Source organism: Stomoxys calcitrans, chromosome 3 (genome assembly GCF_963082655.1).
Source record: "Stomoxys calcitrans chromosome 3, idStoCalc2.1, whole genome shotgun sequence".
Taxonomy (NCBI): domain Eukaryota; kingdom Metazoa; phylum Arthropoda; class Insecta; order Diptera; family Muscidae; genus Stomoxys; species Stomoxys calcitrans.
The window spans coordinates 469,327-496,126 of record NC_081554.1 but is presented as its reverse complement, the minus strand read 5'-3'; the positions used below and the strand labels follow the sequence as shown (position 1 = coordinate 496,126).

At 36.6% G+C, this 26,800-nt stretch overlaps 1 protein-coding gene across 1 annotated transcript in view; it reads right to left on the bottom strand.

Moving 5' to 3' along the window:
- LOC106083839 (uncharacterized) overlaps window positions 1–26,800 on the bottom strand; it is a 37,587-nt gene that overhangs the window by 8,084 nt on the left and 2,703 nt on the right. The window contains 3 exon segments of the mRNA XM_059364262.1: window positions 198–362; window positions 628–747; window positions 1,202–1,332. Of these exon segments, the coding sequence (XP_059220245.1) occupies window positions 198–362; window positions 628–747; window positions 1,202–1,332 (416 nt within the window).

Genomic DNA, 26,800 nt, shown 5'->3' with positions numbered 1-26,800 from the left:
CGGACCGGGACGCAACGCAAAATGACACTTAATTTTTCTTCAATAATTTTCGATAACATTTTTCACAAGTCATGGTAATAAGGGGACATTTTTTTACCTTAACTTTGCAAATTCAACATTTCAAAATTTAAGTTTATCAGATTGGTATAAAATTGGTATACTCCTTCAGTATTTGGCAAGTAGAAAATTTAACAAACCTAACATAGCCTCAGTGAATACGGCCACGAAGCCGACAATCTCCATGAACCATTCTATGGAGAGCATTAGATATGTTATGGCAGCGCCAACAGCCCAAACAACCAGCATGAAATCCAAGTATGACTGAAAATCGGTCCAATTCCAGAAGTATTTTAGGTCGAGATCTGAAATTGTGCAATGGCAAAATTAGGAAAGCGTTTATTGTAAATTAAAATAAGTGATAGTACAACACATGAAAGAGGCATTTGTAGTTAGGAATGTAAAACATTTTGTTTGGTTTTGCTAAAGTGAATAACAACGTCTTAATTTTTCAAATGTTGGCCTGCAAGTGTCTCCTCCATGTGTACAAAGTTAAAACAAAACCAAAAATATACCACAAGGCATATCGCATTTTTCCTCTGTCCTTCAAAGGACCCTTTTGTGACCTACCACTTAAATAATGTCGCGATCGTGAACGCTTCAGTGGACCAGCTTCAGTGGATATGGAAACTGATCCAGCGGTATCTGTGTCCGTCATCATTGCCTTGGGTAGACGCAGATCATCATTTGCTGCATGTATGAAAAGAAGGTAGCAATATTTACTTCAATTCTACAAATGTTTGTACAAGGATAAGGAGGAGCTGTTGAAGATGGTTAAGTGGAAGAGGATTCCCAAGATGTGGATTTGCAAAGACTCGTTATGCTTTACAGATAGACTAAAGTAATGTTCTTCAATATATTTTTTCAAATGACAACAACATTTTCACAAAAAGTTAGAATAGGTTACCAATCCAACGTCATATAAAAAAAATTGAAACGGTTCAATGTTGTCTGTATTTAAAATCGCATAACGCAATTTACGCATTCCTAAAGAGATATTTGTCATGCATGACGCCAACATAAATAAACAAAGACCATCTGTATGAATCCTCTTCCCCTTTGATTTCAACATCAAATCTAGGATATGACCCACATTGCATTCCAACTTGGTATACAATAACAAACACTCTTGATTGGTACAAACCTGATAAGGCGCGCTCTCGGGCATTCGCATTAACCCGTTTTACTTTGACGCACAAATGTATCATTAGGAACATGGTCACATTCATCACCACACTTTGTACGAGAAGTGGAAGCTCATAGCGTTTAGAGAACCTTAAAAGAATAAAAAGAGAAAAAGTGCAAGAAACTATGTTTATTAGCATAAAAATCCAACACTTAATGAAAGCATAATCAATTTCTATTCACCGTATAGTAATAAACAATTCAAGAAAGAATAAGTGATAGGGACAATACGAATAATAACTACTACAGATGTATGATGTGGAATGATAACCCCTGGACCACAAAGTATTTTTGTCTTAGCATTAGAATTTGGTTTTTACAAGAGTTTTAATGTTTTAAATAAACCTGGATATTCTGAATCCAATGTTGCATTTTAATTCGATTTTCATAGACCTACATCTATTGATGTAGGTAGTTGGATATAGCTCGACTTGACTAATTGTGGCCTAGAAGCTGTAATTATTGTCCGATTTGGCTAAAATTACACACAAAGTATTCCGATACGACCAAGTATGGTCAAAATCGGTGTGTATCCCGATATATAAACCGATCTCACGAATAGTCTTCTACGGCTCTTACAAGCTTCATTTTTTGACTGATTTGGCAGAAATTTGGTAGGTAAAGTACAACTATACCCATCGACTAAGTTCATTTGTGTACATTTTTGGAAGAATACATGGTGATGGGTTTCCAAGATCCGACCCGTACGAGCTTATCACGTTTTTTCTTGGTTTTCATTAGCAGAACACAATCCACTCGGCTGCGCTTTCTAGTACAAACAACTTGGAAACAACTTTTCGTGACCTATTTTTATTCTGCCATTCAATAGCTTTCAGTAAAGTACTATTTTAGAAGTCCGATATTTTCAGGAACACCCCAGCTCCCTGAAACTAAACTCTTACTATTTATTTATTTCAATTTCAGTAATACTAAGCCTATTGGCCTATAGTACGTATTACACAGCAAGAAAGACCTAAGTAGGCAATTATTTAAAAAAAAAAACATAAAAATAATAATAACTTAGATTCTAGCAAAAAGTTGAATAAAAGGTTAAATATAATGTTGAGTTAATAAGTGCTTGGCGTCACAGCCACAATTAAATAAAATATAATATATATTAAAAGAAATAAAAAGTCCCTATTAGCACAATAACGTAAAAATGATGATGTATCACCGGTTGAATTACAAGCTGTGTCTGATAGACTGGTTCCCTGACTTAGGGAGATACACTGTGCTTGCATCAGAATGTCATATATACCTGTGGGATGGAGGGACACGAAGGTCATTTTCATTCCGAAAGCAGGAAAACCCTACCACAAGAAGGCGAAAGATTTTCGTCCCATTAGTCTGTCACCCTTTATGCTGAAGACTCTTGAGAGGTTGATAGAAACATATCTTGGGGCAAGGATCCCTGGAGATCGCCTGTCGCGGCAGCATCATGCATATAGTAAAGGCATATTTACTGAAACAGCCCTTCACGACCTAGTCGGCTACATAGAGGGTTCTCTTGCTGTCAAGGAATATGCAATGGTAGCATTTTTTAACATTGAAGGTGCTTTCAAAAATGTAAAACCGACTTCAATCATGAAGAAGTTGGAGTTTCTAGGCATCAACTCTACCGTAAGAAAGTTTATTAATAGCTTACTTACTAAAAGATGCATTACGGTAGGTTATGGATCTGTGGATATAAAAAGATGGGTCAGCAGAGGAACACCTCAAGGAGGTGTACTGTCTCCTCTGCTTTGGAATATAGCCATTAACAATATATTATTGTCTCTGGAAAAAAAAGACGTAAAAGTGGTCGCGTATGCTGATGACGTGGCAATTGCGGTTAGGCGAAAGTTTCCCAGCACTCTAAGAAATATACTTCAGGAAGGTCCACGTGCAACAGCAAAGTGGGCTACCGAAAATGGTCTGGGTATCAGCAGGAGATACAAGTTGCCTACAGTGGAACCTGTCTCCTTGGATGGAATGTTCCATTTACAGAAAGCGCAAAATAAATGGGTGTTTTGCTGGACAGGAAACTGAACTTCAAATCCAACATTTTGGAAAGGGCAAGAAAGGCCACCCTTGCCCTATACACCTGCAAGAGAGCCATTGGCAAAAGTTGGGGATTTAGACCGCGTGTCATGCATTGGGTATATACTGCAGTTGTCAGACCTATTATGCTATATGGTGTTGTGGTCTGGTGGACGGCGCTTCAAAAATCCACCTACTGCTCAATACTTAACCGCATGTTTGTGCATCACAGCCGCACTGAGGACGACACCATCTGATGCACTGAATTTAATGCTACATTTTATGCCTCTGGACACTGTGGCTACCCAAATGCAGCGACCACTGCCATTAGGTTAAGGGAGCTTTCCCATTGGTCATGTGGCGGCCACGGACACTGTTTTATACTGGATGCGATATCCGATGATCCAGGCGGATAAAAAAAAACTGTACCACTATTCCTGATAGAAACGATTGGAACTACGATATCCCTGGTAACAGAAGTTACATAGACTTCTATACGGATGGTTCCAAACTAAACGACCAGGTGGGCTTTGGGGTGTACTCTAAAGATCTAGAACTGGTCATATCGAAGAGGTTGCCCGACCACTGCAGTGTGTATCAAGCGGAAATACTTGCAATTAAGGAAGTGGTGCAATGGCTAAGATAAAATATCATCTCAGACAGCCAGGCACCCATTAAATCCCTGGAAGAAGTATCTCTGAACACAAAAACCGCCCACGACTGTCACAGAACTCTCAACGAGATGGCTGAACAGTTCAAAATTCTTACCTGTTCTGGGTGCCGGGTCACAGAGATATCCCAGGGAATTCTAAAGCAGGTGAGCTTGCGAGACTAGGAACTACCTTACACACTCCAGGGACACTGGAATCTGTGGGTATGCCTCTAGCGACATGTAAGCAAAGTTTTCAGGACTAGGCCCGAAGGGGCAACGAATGATAGATGGTCACAAAGAGGGGGCTGTGAGCATTCCAAAACTATGTGGACTCATCAGAGGTCAACTGCTTTGCTCTCATTGGCTAGAACAGACGTCTCAATCATTGTGTCCGTCATGACAGGTCACTGTCTAATCGGAAAACATGCTGACAGACTGAAGGTTGCCAGCAACGACTTTTGCAGAGCCTGTAGGGACATCGAGTATGAAGAGACTATAGAACTATAGAGGGTGCGGATATTAATCTGCCCATGCCACTATGGACATACACTTAAGCCAGTAATCGGCTTGTTGTGCGCTCTCAATACTAAAAAGTAACATTGATCTTCGTGATCTTCACAACTGACGTTAACAAAATAACGAAATATATTTTTTTTTTGTATTGTAAATTTGTATTTTGTTGTATTAATTGAGAGCCTCACCAGTCGTGATTGTCTCATATACAGCTAGCATAACATAGTTAGTCATATGACGTGGGAGACATTTAACAACAGCCCACAAAGCAACGATGGTTGATTGGGCAGGGGGACAATTAATGCACAACATATACATAATTGTGACGTAGTGACTCGCGTGCATTCGAACAAGGCCATTGTTTGCCATCAAATCTCTTTGTGCTTTTGTTTTTTCTACCGTTGGGGAAATGCACATTGCGTACCTCACGATGACTACTAAATGACATGAAATTAAGTCAGTGAACTTTATAAGGAAGTCGTCACATACTAAATGAAAAAATTCATAATGGCACAGAACTGCGTTTGAGCCTTGATAAACAAATCGCAACAAGAGTGTCGCCCGCGCCCGTTTTTAAACAAAGAACGCAGAATAAATAAAGATTGCGCTGACAAAGAAGTAATGATTGAATGAAGCTAATATTGAATTATAAAAATGAAAATCGTTATGTTCTCAAGATTAATTTTTTTTTACATAAGAAACGGGCTGTGTTCATCCATTTCGACATTCGCCCATTATTTGTGAAGCAATTTTAATAAATTTGATTTTCACTGTGACAATTGTAATTTTAACCAACAGGTTTCTACCAGATATAGCCTATAATTTCGTCACGAAACTCTGCTAATACAATAGAAAGCAGCTAACACCAGGCACTGGTGATGCAATTTAATTTTTCACGTAATATGAGCGATTTCCCTTACGATTGCCGTCAGCCCTTTATCCTTTGATTAGCAATACAAGCGTTTAATGTTCTTCGCAATATGCATGCAAAATTAATTATGAAATAAAAAAAAACGATGGAACCAAACCATCGGTCATTCCACCAGGCGAACTTTCGTTTTTTCCTCCAAAAACGTGGGAGCGCCGACCAAAGCTATCAATCTGCAGAATGAATTTTCGAACTAAACACGTAATCTTACATGTCTGGCCTCATTTAAAGGACATGCCAGGTTCTGACGTATCAAACAAATTACAACGAGCTCAAGTGTATTGGTGATTAAAAATGGCAAATCGCGGAACAAAAATCACGGGTCACGATATGATTTGGAATTTGGTCAGAGGGAATATGTAAAATGACCATCTAATAGAAAAGTGAAAATGGATAAAAAAACAAAATAAAAGAATTTAGTGAAAGGTTTTCCCTTGAGAAAAATTCACTAGGGAATATTGATGATATTTGACTTACAGTCAACTCGCTTAAATGGAAACTTTTAAATACTACGGTTGTTCACTTCACCGAATTTGAAAAGAAGTCCACCATGGCGAAGAGCATACCATGTCCTCCTATGACACCCAGTTGCTAATCCTGGCGAGAATATTAGCGATGGTTATCGCCTCACTTATTATCGCGACATTTGTGAGGTAATCAGACATTTAAAACTTCTCTACATAAAGGTGTTGCAGAGCAGCACGCCACTAGAGCTCGTATAGAAAGGAGGTCCCTTATCATTAAAAAGTACAAAAAGTACACATTGATATACGCACTCTTTGAGAGTCGGTCTCCTTAATTGGAATGTTTTGTGGTCAGAGTGTGACCAGCTGAATAAGACTTTTCTTTATATTTGAATACAAATTCATTTAAATAAAGAATTTTTAACGAAGTCACTGCATATTGTGGAAGCCATGGAGAAAATTGCGTGGGTGGGGATAACCCTCCTAATGCTGGCGACATTTGTAAGGTAGTATGCCATGTAAAAACTTCTTACAGTGATCCCAAATTTGCCAAATTTTGTGAAAAGTGACAACCTTCTAAAACATATATTTTAAGTTTTAAGTTTTCATTGGAGCAGTCAAAGATCTGCGTGAATTGGTGTTTTTTTAAGCGATTTTGCTGAAATGCTATACAATGAATTATATAATATACTAGCCGAACCGGGCCCGCTCCGCTGCGCCTTCTTTAACTCTCTAATATCTTCTTAGGGTTGGGACACTTCGCCTTGAATGTGTATATCGAATTCCTGCCACTGTAGCTTATGTCCGCCTATAACGCTGAACGATGCGTTCAAATCCTGGCGATAACATTTAAACTGGTAGACAAAATTTAAACTGGTAGTGATCCTCTCCCTTAATGCTGGCGACATTTGCAATGCCATTCGGACTCGGCTATAAAAAGTCCCTTATTGATGAGTTTAAACTTGAATCGAAAAGCTTCCATTGATGTGTGAGAAGTGTGCCCCTTCTCGGTTCATGGGTAAACTTTTACTCCACTCGCAAGTACCTTTCTTTTGAGTCCTATATTATCGTATTGCTAAATATTTCCGGTTTAGAGAGACACTTGGCCCTTAAGGTAAATATACGCTTCGTGCTCTACTTTCAAATACATTTTATATGAGCCCTATAATGGCATGATCGGTAAATAAATTCTGTTTGAGGGTGGCATGGACCCCTAGGACTTTGTCCCGAAAATAAGAAAAGCGCCACCTGGACTTAAACAGAAATTTTAATGTCATATTCGTAATCTACTCCCAAATATCTTTCGTTTGAGTACCATATAGACATGGTCGGCTAATATGCCCATTCGGGGGTACTTTGTAATCTACTGTCGAATACTTTTCATTTTGAGGCCCATATGGACATGATCGACATGTTTAGAGGAGTTTTGGGTTATGGAGGCCCGCTGGGTACTTGGACCAACATTTTAAAACCATATTCGTTTTCTAGTCTCCATTTCATTTTATACCCATATTGTGCCTATCGGTCCACTTTTGTTTTGGGATGGCGTTATAAGCGTAAGGGGGAGGGACCGCCCCATCCGATATCTAAAAATTATATAGCCTACGTTTCCTTCCAGACAAACTTACACAATCTGTGACAATTTTAAGAAAATCGGTTCAGCTTTGTACTGAACCGATTTTGGGGGTAAGGGGGAGGGTCCGCCCCTTTCCAATATCAAAACATTATATAGCCTATGTTTCCTTGCAGACCAACCTACACAATCTGTGAAAATTTTAAGGTAATCGGTTCAGCCGTTTTAAAGTCTATACAAAACAAACAAACACACCGACAAACAAACACAATTTCAATTTTATATATAAGATGAGTGAAATATTCCCTCTGTTCCTTAAATGATTGTTCATGGGCCAATTTGCATTAGAGTTATATAGGACGCTAGTCGAATGCGGCCTAAATTGACATTTGGATATAGCAGCCAAATTGATATTGCTGTAGATCGTTGGCGGACACACATACACAAGTACACACTATTTCCAAGCCCATGGGCTTATGTTTTGATGCTCGTATAATTTCGAATAAAATTAAATCAGATTCAAGATGTTATTTAGTTGTTATAAACGGATTTCAAATTATGTTACATCAAATGTTCATTCATCAGCCAGAACGTACAAACATACATGTTAGGAACTAACAACAATAGCAAGGCAACATTGGAAAATTCTTGCTATCAGATAAATTATTCACGTTGTGGTATTAAATAGAAGTGCGATAAGTGGCAATTAATTACCACAATTCGCAAGTAAGTGTGACATATCGACCACAGATAAGAGCAAATTTCAAAACACACATTCACAATACGTCTTAATGTGTGAAGAGTAAATATCATTAAAATGTCTACATGTGAGGGGCATTAGCGTAAACATAGTGTCCTATCCAAATTATTATAAAACAAGTAAAAAGGCGTTAAGTTCGGCCGGGCCGAACTTTGGATACCCACCACCTCGGGTATATATGTAAACCACCTTTCATCAAAATTCGGTGAAAATTGCACATCTTATGTCACATAGCAGTTATATCGAAATATGATCCAATTTGAACAAAATGCTGTTAAGTACAAGTCATTGTTTAATTGTGTATAACAAAATATTGGTCTTTTTAGTTGTTATATCTAAAAATAAACCGATCTGAACTATATACGACACGGATGTCGAAAAGCATAACACAAGTCAGTGTGTCAAATTTCAGTGCAATTGGATTAAAAATGCGCCTTTTATGGGGCCAAGACTTTAAATCGAGAGATCGATCTATATGGCAGCTATATCCAAATCTTGATCGATCTAGACCAAATTGCAGAAATATGCGGAGGGGCTTAACTTAACTCTTTGTCCCAAATTGCGGCAACATCGGACAATAAATGCGCTTTTTATGGCCCCAAAACCTGACACCGAGAGATCGGTCTATATGGCAGCTATATCCAAATCTGGACCGATCTAAGCCAAATTGAGGGAGAATGTTGAAGGGCCTAACACAACTCACTGCTCCAAATTTCCGCAAAATCGGATAATAAAAGTGGCTTTTATGGGCCTAAAATCCTAAATTGGAGGATCGGTCTATATGATAGCTATATCCAAATCTGAACCGATCTGAATCATTTTGACGGAGGATATCTAAGGGTCTTAGACAACTCACGGCCCCAAATTTCAGCAAAATCGGATAATAAATGTGGCTTTTATGGCCCTAAGACCCTTAATCGGACGATCGGTCTATATGCCAGCTATATCCAAATCTGAACCAATCTGTGCCATATTAACGAAGTATATCGAAGGGCTTAAGGCAACGCACTGTCCCAAATTTAAGCAAAATCGGATAATAAATGTAGCTTTTATGGGCGTATGACCCTAAATCGGACTATCGATCTATATGACAGCTATATCCAAATATGAACCGATCTGGGCCAAATTGACGAATGATGCCGAAGGGGCCAACACAACTAACTGTCCCAAATTTCAGCAAAATCGGATAATAAATGTGGCTTTTATGAGCCTAAGACCCTAAATTGGAGGATTGGTCTATATGGCAGCTATATCCAAATCTGAACCGATCTGAGCCATATTAACGAAGGATGTCGATGGGCCTAAGACAACTCACTGTCTTAAATTTCAGCAAAATCGGATAATAAATGTGGCTTTTATGGGCCTTAGACCCTAAATTGGAGGATCGGTCTATATGGCAGCTATATCCAAATCTGAACCGATCTGATCTATATTAACGGAGGATGTCGAAGGACCTAAGGCAACTCACTGTCTTAAATTTCAGCAAAATCGGATAATAAATGTAGTTTTTATGCACCTGTGACCCTAAATTGGAAGATCGGTCGATATGGCAGCTATATCCAAATCTGGACCGATCTGGGCCAAATTAACAGAGGATGTCGAAGGGCATAACACAACTCACTGTCCCAAATTTCAAGATCGGATGATAAATGTGGGTTTTATTGGCCTTAGACCCTAAATCGGCGGATCGGTTTATATGTGGGCTATATCAAGATATAGTCCGATTTAGCCCATCTTCAAACTTAACCTGCTTATGGACAAAAAAAAGAATCTGTGCAAAATTTCAGCTCAATATCTCTATTTTTGAAGACTGTAGCGTGATTTCAACAGACAGACGGACAGACGGACGGACATGTCTAGATCGTCTTAGATTTTTACGTTGATCAAGAATATATATACTTTATAGGGTCGGAAATAGATATTTCGATGTGTTGCAAACGGAATGACAAAATGAATATACCCCTATCCGTCGGTGGTGGGTATAAAAAAATTATATGAAAAACAACCAAAAATAGAAAAGCTTCTTTATTGGTCTATGATGGCATTCGATTAAAATCATTCAAAAATCATTCATCATTATTATATCTACCATCGTAGAATAGGGGTATAAGAATGGTATGAATTTGTGGGGATAAGAATGGTATGAATTTGTCACTTTTTAATGGATACAAATTCACAAATCCTCGTATCACTGCGCCTTAAATGATTCACCCGATGGGCTCCAGTAAGTTTTTGGGCCCTGAATCTAACACCTCACGATTTTCACATTTAAGGCCTGCCTGTGCTAACACATTTATCAAGGGATCTTCTCAATATTTTGCACTATGATTTTTCTATAGCTTCCACAATATGTCCGGATGTTGGTCGAAATTCTACATTTTAAATTTAAGCAAATTTTAGGTTCGACAACTCAAACCAATGTGGTGTAGGGTCGGCTTCGCCCGTCCTTATTTGTTTTGTAATCATTAATTGCAACCGTAAATACATTCTTCATATGTACCCTAGCTAAAAGTGAATTTTGTGATTGGCTGGGGACTTTTTATGGCGCCAATTGAAATTGTGTTTTTGTAAGTAAAGGGTGATTTTTTTGAGGTTAGGATTTTCATGCATTAGTATTTGACAGATCACGTGGGATTTCAGACACGGTGTCAAAGAGAAAGATGCTCAGTATGCTTTGACATTTCATCATGAATAGACTTACATTTCTGGTTGAATGGCTACGTAAATAAGCAAAATTGCCGCATTTGGAGTGAAGAGCAACCAGAAGCCGTTCAAGAACTGCCCATGCATCCCGAAAAATGCACTGTTTGGTGTGGTTTGTACGCTGGTGGAATCACTGGACCGTATTTTTTGAACTATGATTGTCTGGGTCCTTTGTCTTGAAGCCCTCTTTAAAAATTAATTCGTCTTGCATTGTAATAACTGAACTTAAACACTTTTATCTGATGTTCTGCACATAGCTCTTAACATTTGTTTATGTGCAAAAAAAAATTTGTGTAATAGAGCGGGTTCACATCAATTTTAAAAACAGGGTTTGTCATTTTTCCATTGCATGTATAGAGCGAGGTAGATATATATTGTATAGAAACATCAAGACGGAGAGGTGCCCGAAAAAAAACTTGCATACCACCACGCATATATTTCTCGTCCACATTTCGTTAGAAACCCAAAACGAGTAATCTAGAGATCGGGATATGTCGCAGCTATATCTAAATATTACCCGATATAAACCACGGATGTTAGGGAACTTAATAAAGCTTTTTGTTTTAAATTCAAATTAAATTCAATTCAAATTTAAATTTCAGTAGCGCAAAACGTGTTACATTTTAATCGGAAAAAATTTGCGGAAAAACCGAATGAAGAATCTTTCGGTGTTGAATTGATAAATCTGGACCGCCGAATTATCTATGAGACTTTACATGCTATTAAAACCAATATTTTTAAACAATCCCATGGCAGCCGGTTGAACGTAACGGATTGACCCGATGCAGTCCTTCATCGGCAAGCGTTGCCACCTCAGTGTACAACATACTACTGCAACAACACAACACGACAACAATATTCTTAAAGGACTTGTAAAGGCCTATTGGAACAGTGCAGCGGAACGAACTAGCAATTAGCTTGCTCCAATAAAAAAACACAACAAGTAAAAAGGCATTAAGTACAGCCGGGCTGAACTTTGGATACCCACCACCTCGGGTATATATGTAAATCCCCTTTCGTCACAATCCAGTGAAAATTGGATAACTTATGCACCCAAATTCGGCACGAACATTGAGTGGTCTAATATATATGCCACTATTCAATTTTGTAGAACAAAATATTAGTCTTTTTGGCAGATACATCCAATTACAGACCGATCTGAACCATATTAAGGTTGGATATCGTGAAGCTCAGAAAAACTCACTGTTTAAAATTTCAGCAAAATCGGGTAATAAAAAAAGCTTTTATGAGCTTCAGACTCTTTATCGGAAATCGGTCTATATGACATCGATAAATCGTCTTAGAATTTTACGACGATCCGAAATATATATACTTTGTAGGGTCGGAAATTGATATTTCGATGTGTTGCAAACGGAATGACCAAATGAATATACCCCCTATCCTACGGTGCTGGGTATAAAAAAGCATAGCGCCAACCCACCTTTATATTTGCAACATACATTTACCATATGAGAACATGCGCACTCACATCGTTGACGGGAAAAATTGCAAGAGAATAGAAAATAATCTGTGCTAATGTAACCGCTTGTTATCGGCTTTTGTTCTACATGAAGATTTTTTCATTCCGCCACCTTGGGACCCCATTTGTTGTTCGCCTTGGAGGCATATCAACATGGAATACAACAGATATGCATGGAAAGTGCTTAAATATGACATTGCACTTGACCAACCAAATCGCCAACATGGTCATTGTTGGTGATCATTCCGAATAAACAAAGACTGCAAGTCAACCTCTGAACAGACCAGCTTTGGTTGTTGCCGCTGCAGAACTGCTATTTCCACCTTCCATTCGAAATTCGGTTTAGGCCAGAGTTAGCTCGTGTTCTGTGCAGTTCCATACCTAATACAGCTATTAAAATGCGCTGACGCCACTTCATTCTCAGCAAGCTGCCGCGGTATGACCAATTAGTGGTTATTCATTCCTGTTTATAGCTTTTTGGTTGTCGGAATTTCGTGAATTAAAAAAACGAATACACACATGCAAAATATTTGCATCAACAGAGTAATAAGTCGAAAAATATTGAATCGGACTGAGTAAATAGTACGCAGTAGGAAGGAAGAAAGGTGTGGATGTGGGCAAAATTCAGTAAAACATGGCTCAAAGAAGGCCAACGGTCTAACTGTCATAGGAAAAACTAAAGCCAATTTGAATCTATGCAAATGTGGGACGGAAGTGAATCTACGAATGTTGTGTCTCGTGGACATGTTTTGTTTAACTTCAATGCTCTTAGCAATCTACACCCTAAAAGCTTAACACAATGAAATATTGTTGTTCATTATTTATTCTGCCTCTGTAAATTTGGTCAAAAACAATGAAAGAGTTAAAGCTATTCTATTTCAAGTGACCGCATAAAATGAGATTAACAAGCTGTAACTCTTTATCTCTCACGTTTTATTTTCAGATGACACATTCAATTGACAAATGAATCACTTCTAAATAGGAAATTGAATATTTCAAGCCATAATATAAGATAATATCTATATACAGCAACACTAGAATAAGGAGGCCATCGTAGCGCAGAGGTTAACAGGTCCGCATATGACACTGAACGTTTGCCCCTGTTCCTTATTCATGGGCAAATATGCAATTTTTGCATCATTGGATATTCCTGAAGCAGCGGCAGACCAAAGCCTTAGGTGGGAATCGAATCGGCTTATATTTAGATCCATCCTACATGGGACGATAAGTAATATAGCGCTTAAGCAAAATCAATTGAAGGCTACATTGCAGATATTATAAAAGAATGAGTATAGGGTCTGACACCAATTTGTAATTCGAATATTTTTCGATTCCATCAAAAAAATGTTTGATTCTATTAATTTTTCAGTTGAAAATTACAAAAACAACTACACAACGACCTACACATTTTATCACAGACACAGTAGTAAATTCCATATAAATGTATAGGACCTAAAATAACCAACTGGATTCCTTAGAAAGCACTACATCCAAATTTGCTAGTTGTGGCGACACGGATTATTGTTCACCGATCGCCATAATATTTCGTATTTTGCTTGTTGGGATCAAAAGGAAAAAACGGAGGGTATGCGTTTTAAAAAATACTTTTTGTTTTTAGGAACTTGGCAAACGCATTTCTAAACCCATCTTTTCAAAATTTTGCACAGCTATTTCCTCTACAACTCCCACAATATAAACGGATATTGGTACAAACTCTTTATTTCAAATTTTAACAAATTTTGATTTGGACGACTATCAAAAGGCCGACTTTAGCACGTCCTTACATGGTTTAATCCGACCACGTTTTCTCATATCATTCTAATATAAATGAGATTTTTGTAACTGCCAAAGACAAACTTGAATGGGCATGTAAAAAAATCTACATATTTATTGAATTCAAATAAAGCGATGACCAATTATGGATACACTCCTAGCTCAATACAAAGTCAGTAATCAAAAACAAGTAAAAGCGTGCTAAGTTCGGCCGGGCCGAATCTTATATACCCTCCACCATGGATCGCATTTGTCGAGTTCTTTTCCCGGCATCTCTTCTTAGGCAAAAAAGGATATAAGAAAAGAGTTGCTCTGCTATTAAAACGATATCAAGATATGGTCCGGTTCGGACCACAATTAAATTATATGCTGGAGACCTGTGTAAAATTTCAGCCAATTCGTATAAGAATTGCGCCCATTGGGGCTCACGAAATAAAATAGAGAGAACGATTTATATGGGATCTGTATCGGGCTATAGACCGATTCAGACCATAATAAACACGTTTGTTGATGGTCATGAGAGGATCCGTCGTACAAAATTTCAGGCATATCGGATAATAATTGCGACTTCTAGGGGTCAAGAAGTCAAGATCCCAGATCGGTTTATATGGCAGCTATATCAGGTTATGAACCGATTTGAACCTTATTTGACACAGTTGTTGAAAGTAAAAATAAAATACGTCGTGCAAAATTTCAGTCAAATCGGATAGGAACTGCGCCCTCTAGAAGCTCAAGAAGTCAAATCCCCAGATCTGTTTATATGACAGCTATATCAGCTTATGGACCGATTTCAACCATAATTGGCACAGTTGTTGGATATCATAACGAAATACTTGGTGCAAAAATTCATTCAAATCGGATAAGAATTGTGCCCTCTAGAGGCTCAAGAAGTCAAGACCCAAGATCGGTTTATATGGCAGCTATATCAGGTTATGGACCGATTTCAACCATACTTGGCACAGTTGTTGGATATAATAACAAAACACGTCGTGCGAAATTCCATTCCATTCGGATAAGAATTGCGCCCTCTAGAGGCTCAAGAAGTCAAGACCCAAGATCGGTTTATATGGCAGCTATATCAGGTTATGGACCGATGTGAACCATACTTGGCACAGTTGTTGGATATAATAACAAAACACGTCGTGCAAAATTTCATTCTGATCGGATAATAATTGCGCACTCTAGAGGCTCAAGAAGTCAAGACCCAAGATCGATTTATATGGCAGCTATATCAGGTTATGAACCGATTTAAACCATACTTGGCACAGATGTTGGGTATCATAACAAAACACGTCGTGCAAAATTTCATTCTGATCGGATAAGAATTGCGCCCTCTAGAGGCTCAAGAAGTCAAGACCCAAGATCGATTTATATGGCAGCTATATCAGGTTATGGACCGATTTGAACTATACTTGGCACAGTTGTTGGATATCATAACAAAACACGTCGTGCAAAATTTCATTCCAATCGGATAAGAATTGCGCACTCTAGAGGGTCAAGAAGTCAAGACCCAAGATCGGTTTATATGGCAGCTATATCAAAACATGGACCGATATGGCCCATTTACAATACCAACCTACCTACACTAATAAGAAGTATTTGTGCAAAATTTCAAGCGGCTGGCTTTACTCCTTCGGAAGTTAGCGTGCTTTCGACAGACAGACGGACGGACGGACGGACGGACGGACGGACGGACGGACGGACAGACGGACGGACATGGCTAAATCGACATAAAATTTCACGACGATCAAGAATATATATACTTTATGGGGTCTCAGACGAATATTTCGATTAGTTACAAACAGAATGACGAAATTAGTATACCCCCCATCTTATGGTGGAGGGTATAATGAAGAAGCAGTAATCAAAAATAGAAATTCAATACCTATAACAGTTTGATTCGTTTATTGTTCAAATTCTATCGCAATCGACTTAAGTTTGGTAACATTTTATAAATAGATACGTACGTATGCAAATCAAGCTGGAGGCTTTTGGTATGACACAAAGTAGTGATTGATAAAAAAACACCATTTTTCAAATAGATAAATGCAATCCTCATGATCATAGGATTTTGAGGACGTTAACTGCCTTAATGGTCCTAAAATTTCCGAGTCAATTCTGGTATGTAAATAAAAACGAAAGCTTTAGCTAACAGTATTACATTTTATTTCATTAAAAAAATTAATACAATTTAAGCTTTTTAAACAAAATCGAGCATATTGACATTCGTTAGATGTTTAATAAGCAAACACATGACGACTTTATAGGCATACACGTGGTTATAGGTGACGTCGCCATATTGGCTGGCTGTTGGCGACGAAGGAATTTCCACAAGTTCAAATCACTTCAGCCCAAAACAACTACCCAAGTGACGGAAGACGAAAGAAGTGATAATTCAATTATCGATTTTAAAATACAGATTAATAGACTCTGACGCAGCCCAGCACCCCTCGCATTCTACTGTGTAATTGCGGCTGGTACAATCACTGTCTGTGCCATGTCTACCATTGAAGCGCAAACAAACATGCCGGTTGAATGGTCGCTATGTAGGTAGACAGGTGGTATGTAGGTTTCTCTTGTGTTTTGATCGATTTATTCAAAATGTACAACATTCCCTGTGTACAGTGTGTTGCTTGATTTCCCCAGTAGCTGCTATTTGCTTGCCTCTTTGTTTGGGTCTGTGTACTCCAAATGTGTTGCTTACAAATTAAAGTTTAATAAACTGGTAATAAACAAATTAACGAGACTTTTCGTCAAAATGCTCAAACATCTTATGAAAGTTCTGATGGCTTTGTTAAGCTTTAAAAAATTATTGTATTCTATTATTGCAATGATTTCTTGTCATGATTGAACAGTATTGCTCGTGTTATACTCATGCTGACAAGAATTGATGACATTTTAATGGAGTTTCGCATAACGTCATTTTAGTATAAGGCGAGTTATTAGCGACTTTTAATAATCAATGGCCCTCTTGTTCCCGAGGCGATCGGTCCAAGCTTGCTCACCTATGGGAGCTTCGCTCTCTCCACTGCAACTGCAACAACAACAGTATCGGAAACATCGCACGGTGGGAAACTTCTTTCATATTCAAAAACCTCGTAAAGTGAAGCAAAGTGTTCCCCAAAATAGAGTAATACTACTAGACTACCGCCCAAAGAAGTCATGGCCTAGAGCGATTGGTTGAGGGTTGCGAATGAGAGCCTTTTTATCAAATCAGACAGACTTGACGACTTATTTATTTGCTAATTTCTTTTAAATAATCCACACATAAACACATATGTTTGGACGACAAATGAAACACCTTAGCAAAATTTTGTAAAGACCGGACCAAAAATTGTGCCTACCACAACTCAAAATTCCATATCGGTTGAAGGATATGTATGGGAGCTTTATTTAAATCTAAACCAATTTTCATCAAATTTTGCACTCATATTGGGACGTCATATTAAATACCTCATGCTTAGTTTTGTAAAGATGGGACCAAAATTCCAGTGCACTGAGGCGGCAGCCCTTGCCGATGAATTACTCCATCGGGTCAATCCGGTACGTACAACCGGCTGCTATGGGATAAACGATATATGTGGCAGCTATATCTAAATCTTCATATGAATTTCACCTGAAATGTCGGAAGCTATAAGACACATACTGACTTCAAATCGGACGAACATGTATATGATAGCTATATCCAAATCTGAACCGATTTTTTTCCAATTTCAATCTTTCGTCTTTACGCCATCCGATCGGCACATTTATGTGAAAATTGCGACCTGTACTTTGTACACAAATTAACATGGACAGGCGGACATAGCTAAATCGAATCAGAAAGTGACTGTGAGTCAATCGGTAAACTTATGAATAGATCTATCTCTCTCACTAAGTTATAAAACCCTTTACCACTGTGATGGTTAGGGGAATGTGGAAACTTTAAAGTATACGGGAATGTGGAAACTTTTTACGGTAGCGAGGTGGTTTTTATATAAAAATGGTCCAATTTTGCATTTAAAACTCTTAATAATGCCTCCCTTTACGAAAATACAAAGAAATGATTATATCTGATGGCAAAAATCTACGAAAACTCGTAGAAAATGGAGTATCTTATTTAGAAAGCCTTGGAAATTTTTGACAAAAAGTTGACATTTTGATAAAGTCGAAAAACCGACTTTTGCTATTATGATAAAAGTTGAAAAACTTAAAAGTCGACTTTTCGTCCCAACTTGGGATCTCCAATATGTATTGTTCGCTCGACCTCGCTTATGATTAGGACAACTCAATATGATATGAAACGTCACCAACAGTAGTTGGAGAAGGAAATAAATGTGAGCCAAAAAACAAGATTTCGCAATTAATACAATTTCAAGTTTTCAGTATTTTCAGCTAAAACAAAGGTTACTTAAATGTTAGCATTTCACTCAAACAATGAAAATTTTCATAATTTGTTTTTGACTTTTCTTGTTTTTAAGAACTTCTTAAGTCCCCGACGTATGACTTGATGACATTTAAATGCTACTACATATAATAATAACAATAATTATATCCTCTATTAACAGGTTTAATGCGCTTTCAATTGTGTGATAGAAAATTTGAATGTTACACTACACACACATACATGCAGACAATGTACATTAGGGCAGGTCGTAAGTTCATTAGATTATATAAAGAAAATTATAATTTTTTTTTGTCTAATGGCCTAAAACGCCCAGCGTAGTAAGTAAATATTAGAAAATCTCTAAAATCATATAAGTTTTATATCAAATCTAAATATTTATTGTTACAAATTTCAAACAATATAGTTATCGTGTATTCAAATCAACTGCTAAGAAAACCAACCATTGGCAAAGGTGTTATTGATTGATTTATATTAAAAAACTTGTTAAATGAGAATGGTCTAAAAAGAATTATTTTCGCTTGGCAAAATTAGCCCGAACCACCTTCTATGCACATATGTATGTAGTATGTGTCGAGTTACCCATATTTCTCTCATCAGCCCTACCTGCCCTAACGTGCATACATACAAACTAACATCGTTTGTTAAAATGTCGAACTACGCACACACAAAATTCTCATTAGCATATTGTGTGGTTCGTGCAAGAACGTTATATCGCACATTTCGTCGACGTCGAATACAAAACTCGTGCTTTTACACACACACACACACATCCACATAAAAATAGTTCCAAAAGAAAGGTGACGAGATTTCTAAGCAAATAATGGCAACTGGTTGGGTAGTTGTATTCCCACACGTCAATAGTTCTTAGCTTCGCCACCTTTTGCCCAAATTTATGTGGATTCAATGAGTTGAAGTGAGGTCGATGTGTTCTTGATAGACGATACTTTAACAATAATTGTGATGAATTATTGAGTTGAACGCAGTGAAATTTGGCATCTATGCGAAGAATTGCAGACGCCTTGGAACTGCGTAACAAGTCATATAATTAATAATCTTGTTTAACCTTTCGTAGGAATGTTAAGCTTTATGGTAAACGTGGCTTTAGGCTTATATTTTATTATTTAAAGATACTGATGGAACATTCTCGTTAGGGCTTGTGCTCTAGCTCATAAGTTTTTAATGTTTTTTTTTAACAACACACGAAATCAAAATGCCTGAAATATTAGACAATATAATCAAAAGTATGACCAAAATCCTTTCCATGCGTAGACATAGCCTATGTAATACACTGGCCTGTCTACTAAGCAGGCATCCAAATCTTAGTTTTGCTTATAAGCAACAACCGTCCAGAGACGTTAGGTTAGCTTTTCATAATGTGTAGCTAAATCCCCATTGCGCTGGAATTGGTGCCAATGTGTGTTCTGCTTGTAACCAGGGAAAAAGCTCCAATAAGACAATATGTTAGTTTAGGTTTAAAAGAGGCTGCGGATATGAATCCGCCCCATGCCACTATAAACCTTCTCATACCTAAGTCTGTAATCGGCTTTTTCACTGATAAATCGTCTGCTTTTTCATTAACCCTGACTCCGATATGGCCCGAAAACCAAACGTGCCATCGTGCCAGATGTGCACACTCGACGTCCTCTCGTTAACACCACACCACCACACGCATTCCGTTATCACTCGGATCTCCGTCTGTTCGTCCGTATTATGGTAAGGCAGTCTAAAACAGATCTCAGTCCTTGGGTTCAGTCAGTCGCCTCGATTATACCGCAATTCTATGACCTGCTCTTTTCTTCTATCCATTCTCCCATCGCCTTAAGTCTCATGTCCGCAGAGGCTGCTTCACACATAATCTGTATGTCTTTGAGTCGGTTAGTCTCTAGCAGTGTTGCCAACAATTTATCAGCAAAAAGCGTAACAAAAAACAAAAAGGATAAAAAGAATAAAATGTTGGGAAAAAAGGGTAGAAAAGCATGAACTTAAATTTTTAATAATTTTGCAAACAGGTGTATAGATTAAACGAGAAATCTTAGCTTGGCGTTAGAACTGTTCTTGGAATAAGTCTTAAGTTCAAGAATATCGGGTTTTTGTTGACTTAAAAAGCACTAAATCTACTGCAACAAAACACAAAATCTAGGGCGAAAAAAGCACTAAATTGACATCCCTGTACAACATGTTCTCTGAACCTGTTGTATTATCCTTGCATTGCACTTTGGAAGAAACTCCTTTTTTACGATTTGTCTCAATCCTTTTTAATGTTACATACTAAACTTATAACATAAATATTGATTATAATAACTTAATCAACTCGCTTATGCCGTTTAATTCTACTTAATATAAAACCAGATCACACTGGACGCTTCTGACCCATGGTTAGGAGTTCGTATATCTTTACACTGCGCAGAACTTGGCTAAAAAATTCATGAAAACACAACACTACAGCAACACAACAAATTGGGGATTGATGTTGACTGAGAAACTCTTTCCCAGCCCAAATATGCAGCTGCAACAACCTATATAAAGAATATACCGAGGGGATAGATAAAAACCGCTGAAAATGTTTTCTAATGTTCATGGTGGGATTTCAACCCAGTTGTTCGGCGTTATACGCGGACAAATTCATATCCAAATTCTAAAGAAATGTCACGGTAGAACCAGAAGGGTTTTCAATAGCTGAGCAGTTGTCTAGTCAAGCACAATCTACAATGACCACAATACACAATCGAACAGCGTTAGAAGCTTTGAGATTCAATTTGTAGAAGAAGGAAGGAAAAGATTAGGTGAAAAATTAAAAAGAAAAAGGTTGATGTCCTATGTTCCCACATCGAATATGTAAATAAAGATTCCGGATTAATTGCCATGAGTTTTATTTTCGAGTAAAGCGTACATAACATCTAGCACCATATTGATTAACAATAACATGCTCTACATGTGTCACCCTAAAATCTGGGTATCACTTTAGTAGACTCTATAAAATATTTCATAAACGAAATAATCAGCTATATTTCATTGAAGGTATGGCCTTTGATAACCCACTCTGATAAGAAGTGTTGCTGTGAAAAATGTTAACCGATTAAAGTGCCTCGGACAACTTGCTATTTGCGGCCTCTGAGATCCTCACTATGTCTTCACTGAAGTAAAGAAGAAAACACAAAAATACATAAAAAGCAATAAAAATTCAATCAGATGTTTTCCATTAGATGCACTATTGTTGACACCGCCGCTTTATATCACTTCAATGCCGTTCAAGGGAATAATGAAAATTATGTTTGACTGATACACTGTAGACATTGTGGGCAACAAAATGCAAAAAAATACAAAGATAAGAGCTTGTCGAAAATGTTGATAACAACTATATAGGCAATAAAGAGGAAATGCTTAGTAATGTTTAATCTATTTTCGTTCACAAAACTTATAGCTAAGGAATGAAAGAGTTGGATGACTTTTTAACTCAACAAATATTGCCTAAGACGACTATTGGAAATGTGGGTAATGAGAGCTTCAAAATGGTAATCATTCATTTCATATTATTTTTAAAAGTAATGCGTATGTGTGTGTGCTATTCTTTTAATGAAAATATTTTTAGAACAATCAGTTCCATTAATGTATTCAAGTGTCATTAGCCAAAACAATGGACTTTCCAATTGATAGACTACTCTAAGAGAAAAGCTATCGTTCTTAAGCGTAGTAATTAGTATAAAAAATATATAATGTATATGTATTGGGTTGCCCAAAAAGTAATTGCGGATTTTTAAAAGAAAGTAAATGCATTTTTAATAAAACTTAGAATGAACTTTAATCAAATATACTTTTACACTTTTTTCTAAAGCAAGCTAAAAGTAACAGCTGATAACTGACAGGGGAAAGAATGCAATTACAGAGTCACAAGCTGTGAAAAAATTTGTCAACGCCGACTATATGAAAAATCCGCAATTATTTTTTGGGCAACCCAATAGGTGATTTGAATGAATTGAGATTTTTGGAACCGCAAGAACTATGCTATGCTGTAGTGATCACAGATGTTCAATGTATAAAGATGAACTTTTTCATACTGCGCTATGTGCAAAGATTAGAAATAAACGAAAAAATTAGGAGAAGGCAGAATTTTGAGAGTGCTGTGAATGAGCAATGAAATTTATTTAGCAATTTTTAATCGATTATTGCTTTAAAACAAACGATTACTTTTACAAAACACGTTTTAACTTTGTTGTTAGCCTTTTTTTTTTTGTTAATTTAACTGTGTTTATCACAGTTTTTATATTCATTCATTTCCTTTTTTATCTTTCTTGAGATCACTCTTACGAAAGAATCAAAAGAAACCGTCAGATTTCTAATCGTTGCACCTAGAAGCCACTATTTTGGGAGAGGAAAGATTCATCTATAGAAGATCTATAGTCTATGGTAGTAATTTGAAGACAGAAGCAGGCGACCACTGACGTTCATCGTGGCATGCCGTGAATGAGCGTAGGACAGATTGGAAATCACAGTTGCCAGATTTTTTGAGAGAGATTTCAAAAATTCCATAACAACCTCCCCAAAAAATCCTCGATTAAAATGTCTTTCCCCTTAACCACTAACGAACATACTTATTAAAGTTTTTATAACAAATTTAAGTGTTATGCCCAAATTTGATTGGTGTGTTTTGATTTTGTCATTGTAAGTTAGAAAAAACACTACGTGCAAATTTTCGGCCATTCACAATAGCGGCTTGCAGGTTCACAATCTGTCAAATCGAGAGACAATTTTATTCGGTTTATATGAGAGCCATTTGGACCATACTAGGCACGATTTTTAGAAGGCTAAACAGAATACTACGTTCACTCCAGCTCAATCGGATAAAAATTGCAGTTTCTAGGGGCTCAGAGGTCAAGTCGAAAAAATACTTTATATGGCAGCTATATCCAAATCTGAACCCACATGGCCCATTTGGAATTGGCCTAACATTTCAAGAAGATAGCTTCATTCGAACGATCGCTATCGTGATTTCTAGAAACAGGATGGACATGACTAGATTGAATTAGAATGTCAAGATCATCATGAATATACAAACTTCATGTGGCGCACATCACTATTTCGATGTGTTACGAACGGAATAAATAGATTAGTGTACACCCCATCCTATGGTTGTGGGTATAAAAAGTTATGTCATTATTTTGAATGCCTCGAGCTTAGTCGGCCTTAAATTGTTAGAAACATTTCCAGCTTTAGAACGATGGACTAAAATCTATGTCGCATATCAATATTTTAAGGTGTTATTAACGGAATGATTAAATTGGTATACCCTTCATCCGATAGTGGTCGGTATAAAAAGTTTATCTTAGTATTTTGGATGCGGCGACTTTAGCCGACCTTAAATTGTTAGAAACATTTTTAGCTTCTGTACTATGGACTTAGGCCTATGTCTATTATATTCATGTACAATTACTCTTCTCGGGATATGCTTTTCTACATTAAACAACAGTCCACAAAATCACACCTAATTCAAAGACATTAGCCAACATTTAACATAAGGAAAATTCGTATACTCAATCAAGAAAATAAGTTTAAAGCTATGCTGATGGAATTTTTCCTAGAAAATCCTTAATTTTTACTTTATTTCCTCCAAAAAAAAACCCCCCATACCCCAAATGAGAAAAAATATTCCCGAATTACGAAAAAAATCGCCTGCTTGGGGAAGTTTCCCCTAATCTGAAAACACTTTCGGTAATGGTTCAATGGCAGGTTGAACAGTTGGACGACACCATGCGTAGTGTTTTTATGCCTTGGGAGAATTTCATGTGCGAGTGAGCTCTGCCGTCTCCTAAAAATTAAAGTTAAGATCACTCACGATGAATTAATTGCATGCGGCTATGATGGTATACCCATTAGATTCTTCAAATTAATTCTTCCTTTTATTTTCAAATACTACTTTAGGTTATGAATTGTATCTTCATAACATCAGTTTTTCCTACTACGTGGAAACTTGGACGCATTGTACACAGAAGAAAATAAAAATGGGTTTCAATCACGAAATTGCAAATGCAAATTTTGCACATGAACATTCCACTAACGAACAGGGGTAAACTTCTCACATATCAATGAGTGCAGTCCGATTCAAGTTTAAGCTCAATGATAAGGGGCCTCCTTTTTATAGCCGAGTCCGAACGGCGTGTCGATGGAAAAACCACCGCTGAAAATTTTTTCTGATGGTCTCGCCAGGATTCGAACCCAGGCGTTCAGCGTCATAGGCGGTCATGCTAACCTCTGCACTACGTTGGCCTCCAATCACGAAATTAATTGATCCCATTAATTTTTTAATTCAAACTGCTTCAATCAATGAAATGATAATATCAATCACAGCTTTTGAAAAAGGTGATTAAAAAAAATGCATATTCAATTAAAAAATTGATCGAAAATTTTTGATGTTTCCAATTAATTTTTTAATTGATCCAATTAAACAAACGATTGAATGTTTTCATATTTTCAATTATTGAAATATTCAATAAATTTTTTAATTGGATCAATAAAAAATGTAATTGAAAAAATTAAAATTTTAATATATATTTTTATTACAGTAGCTTTATGAATTGCATGCACATATATTAGGGAAGTAAACCCAACAGAAAACATTTATCTAGAATGTCTTACAATTAGATCGATGCTAAGAAGCCGTTATGCTATTAATATGCATATTTGATGTGTGTTTGTTGGGGAATTCTATCTTCTTTATTTAAAGAGTATTTATATAAACTGAGATTCATAACATTGCTGTTGGACCTAAAAATGCTTCGATTCCACTACATTTTTTTCCGTCACCTGATTCTTTCGCCAACTCAGCTGTTTTCTCTCTATGAAATCAGCTGGTTTCAATGAAGTGGCAAAGAAATTGAGTAACAAAAAGAAAGAAACAAGTTTGTGGTTTTGGTCGTTATTGTTTAATTAAAACAGATTAAGTTTTCAATCACATATTATATATAAAACTTGTAAGATTCATTAAAAAAAAGAAAACGTAATTAAAAAAAGTTCAGATTCAAACAAAAAAATTATTGAATCAATTAATCTTTTAATTGAAAATGACAAAAATTCCAATCACGATCGTCATTGAAAAAGGTTCAGATTCCTTTAAAAATTATCACGATTGTAATCGAAAAAAAATCGGTTTCCCATTAAAAAAATTATTCCGATTCAGATTAATTTTAAAAATTACCACGATTATAATTGAAAAAATCCGGGTTCCATTAAAAAAATTATTCAGATTCAATTAATTTCGTAATTAAATACATATTAATTTTTAATTAAATTTTTAATTGTAGTTGTGCAAAAATTTCTTCTGAAAGCGAATTGGTTGCTACTAAGAAGAATTGCGAAAATGCTCCAAAATCTGCAAATATCACAATTGATATTATTTCTTATTTTTGCTCCGTTACTACACTTATGTGACTGGGGAGCCATATACAATAGTTTATAACTTTATTCTGTTATACATAATTATTTACTGCAACACATAAATAATTGGCCGATATAGGATTTCCTTGTATTGGTATTGAATAAATAAATAAAATTGACCTTTTGGAATATACCACTTCCAAAAGAATTTTAGTTTTATATTGTGGTGTAAATTAGTGTAAAATTTTTTAGGCATCATAAGAACCAATATTTTCCACTAATTAGCAGATAAATGGACATTATTTAGCAGGTAATTAAAAATCCACACAATAATACAACAGATGTATTGGGATTTCATCAATGGACGGCTCCGATTAAAGAAAATGTTCTTTTACAGGTCTTCAGTTTGTAACTACAAATATCTTCAGTGTGTACTGTGATGTAATTGCTGAGATAAAAGACAGTCATAGAACTAACCGGTTATCTAAAACGTTTATCGGACAGCAAACTTTCTATACGTGAAGTTTCCAGCATGTCACTAATAGAAAGATATTAATTTTAATATATTATTATATTTAAAAAATTGTATACAATAATAAAGAGTTTGGGAAAACAATCTGTAGAAAGAATTACCAGATTTTTGCTAAAAAATCGTTAAAAATATTCTAGAAATTCTTTTGAACCGTTGTATACGGACGTTAATACGAATTTATTTAAAAAAGGGCCTAAGCAAGTTTTTATTGCAAACCTGAATGAAAATGAATGAAACTGATTGCTTATTCGTACAAAGGTAACGCTGGCTTTTATGTCTATGTACAGAAAATAAGCTTTGGGAATATATTTTGGCTCATACTGAGACAAAGTAAATTTATCCAGTTTGGAAATAATATACACCTAAAAAGCTGAATAAATAATCGATAACAATGGGTACCGACAAA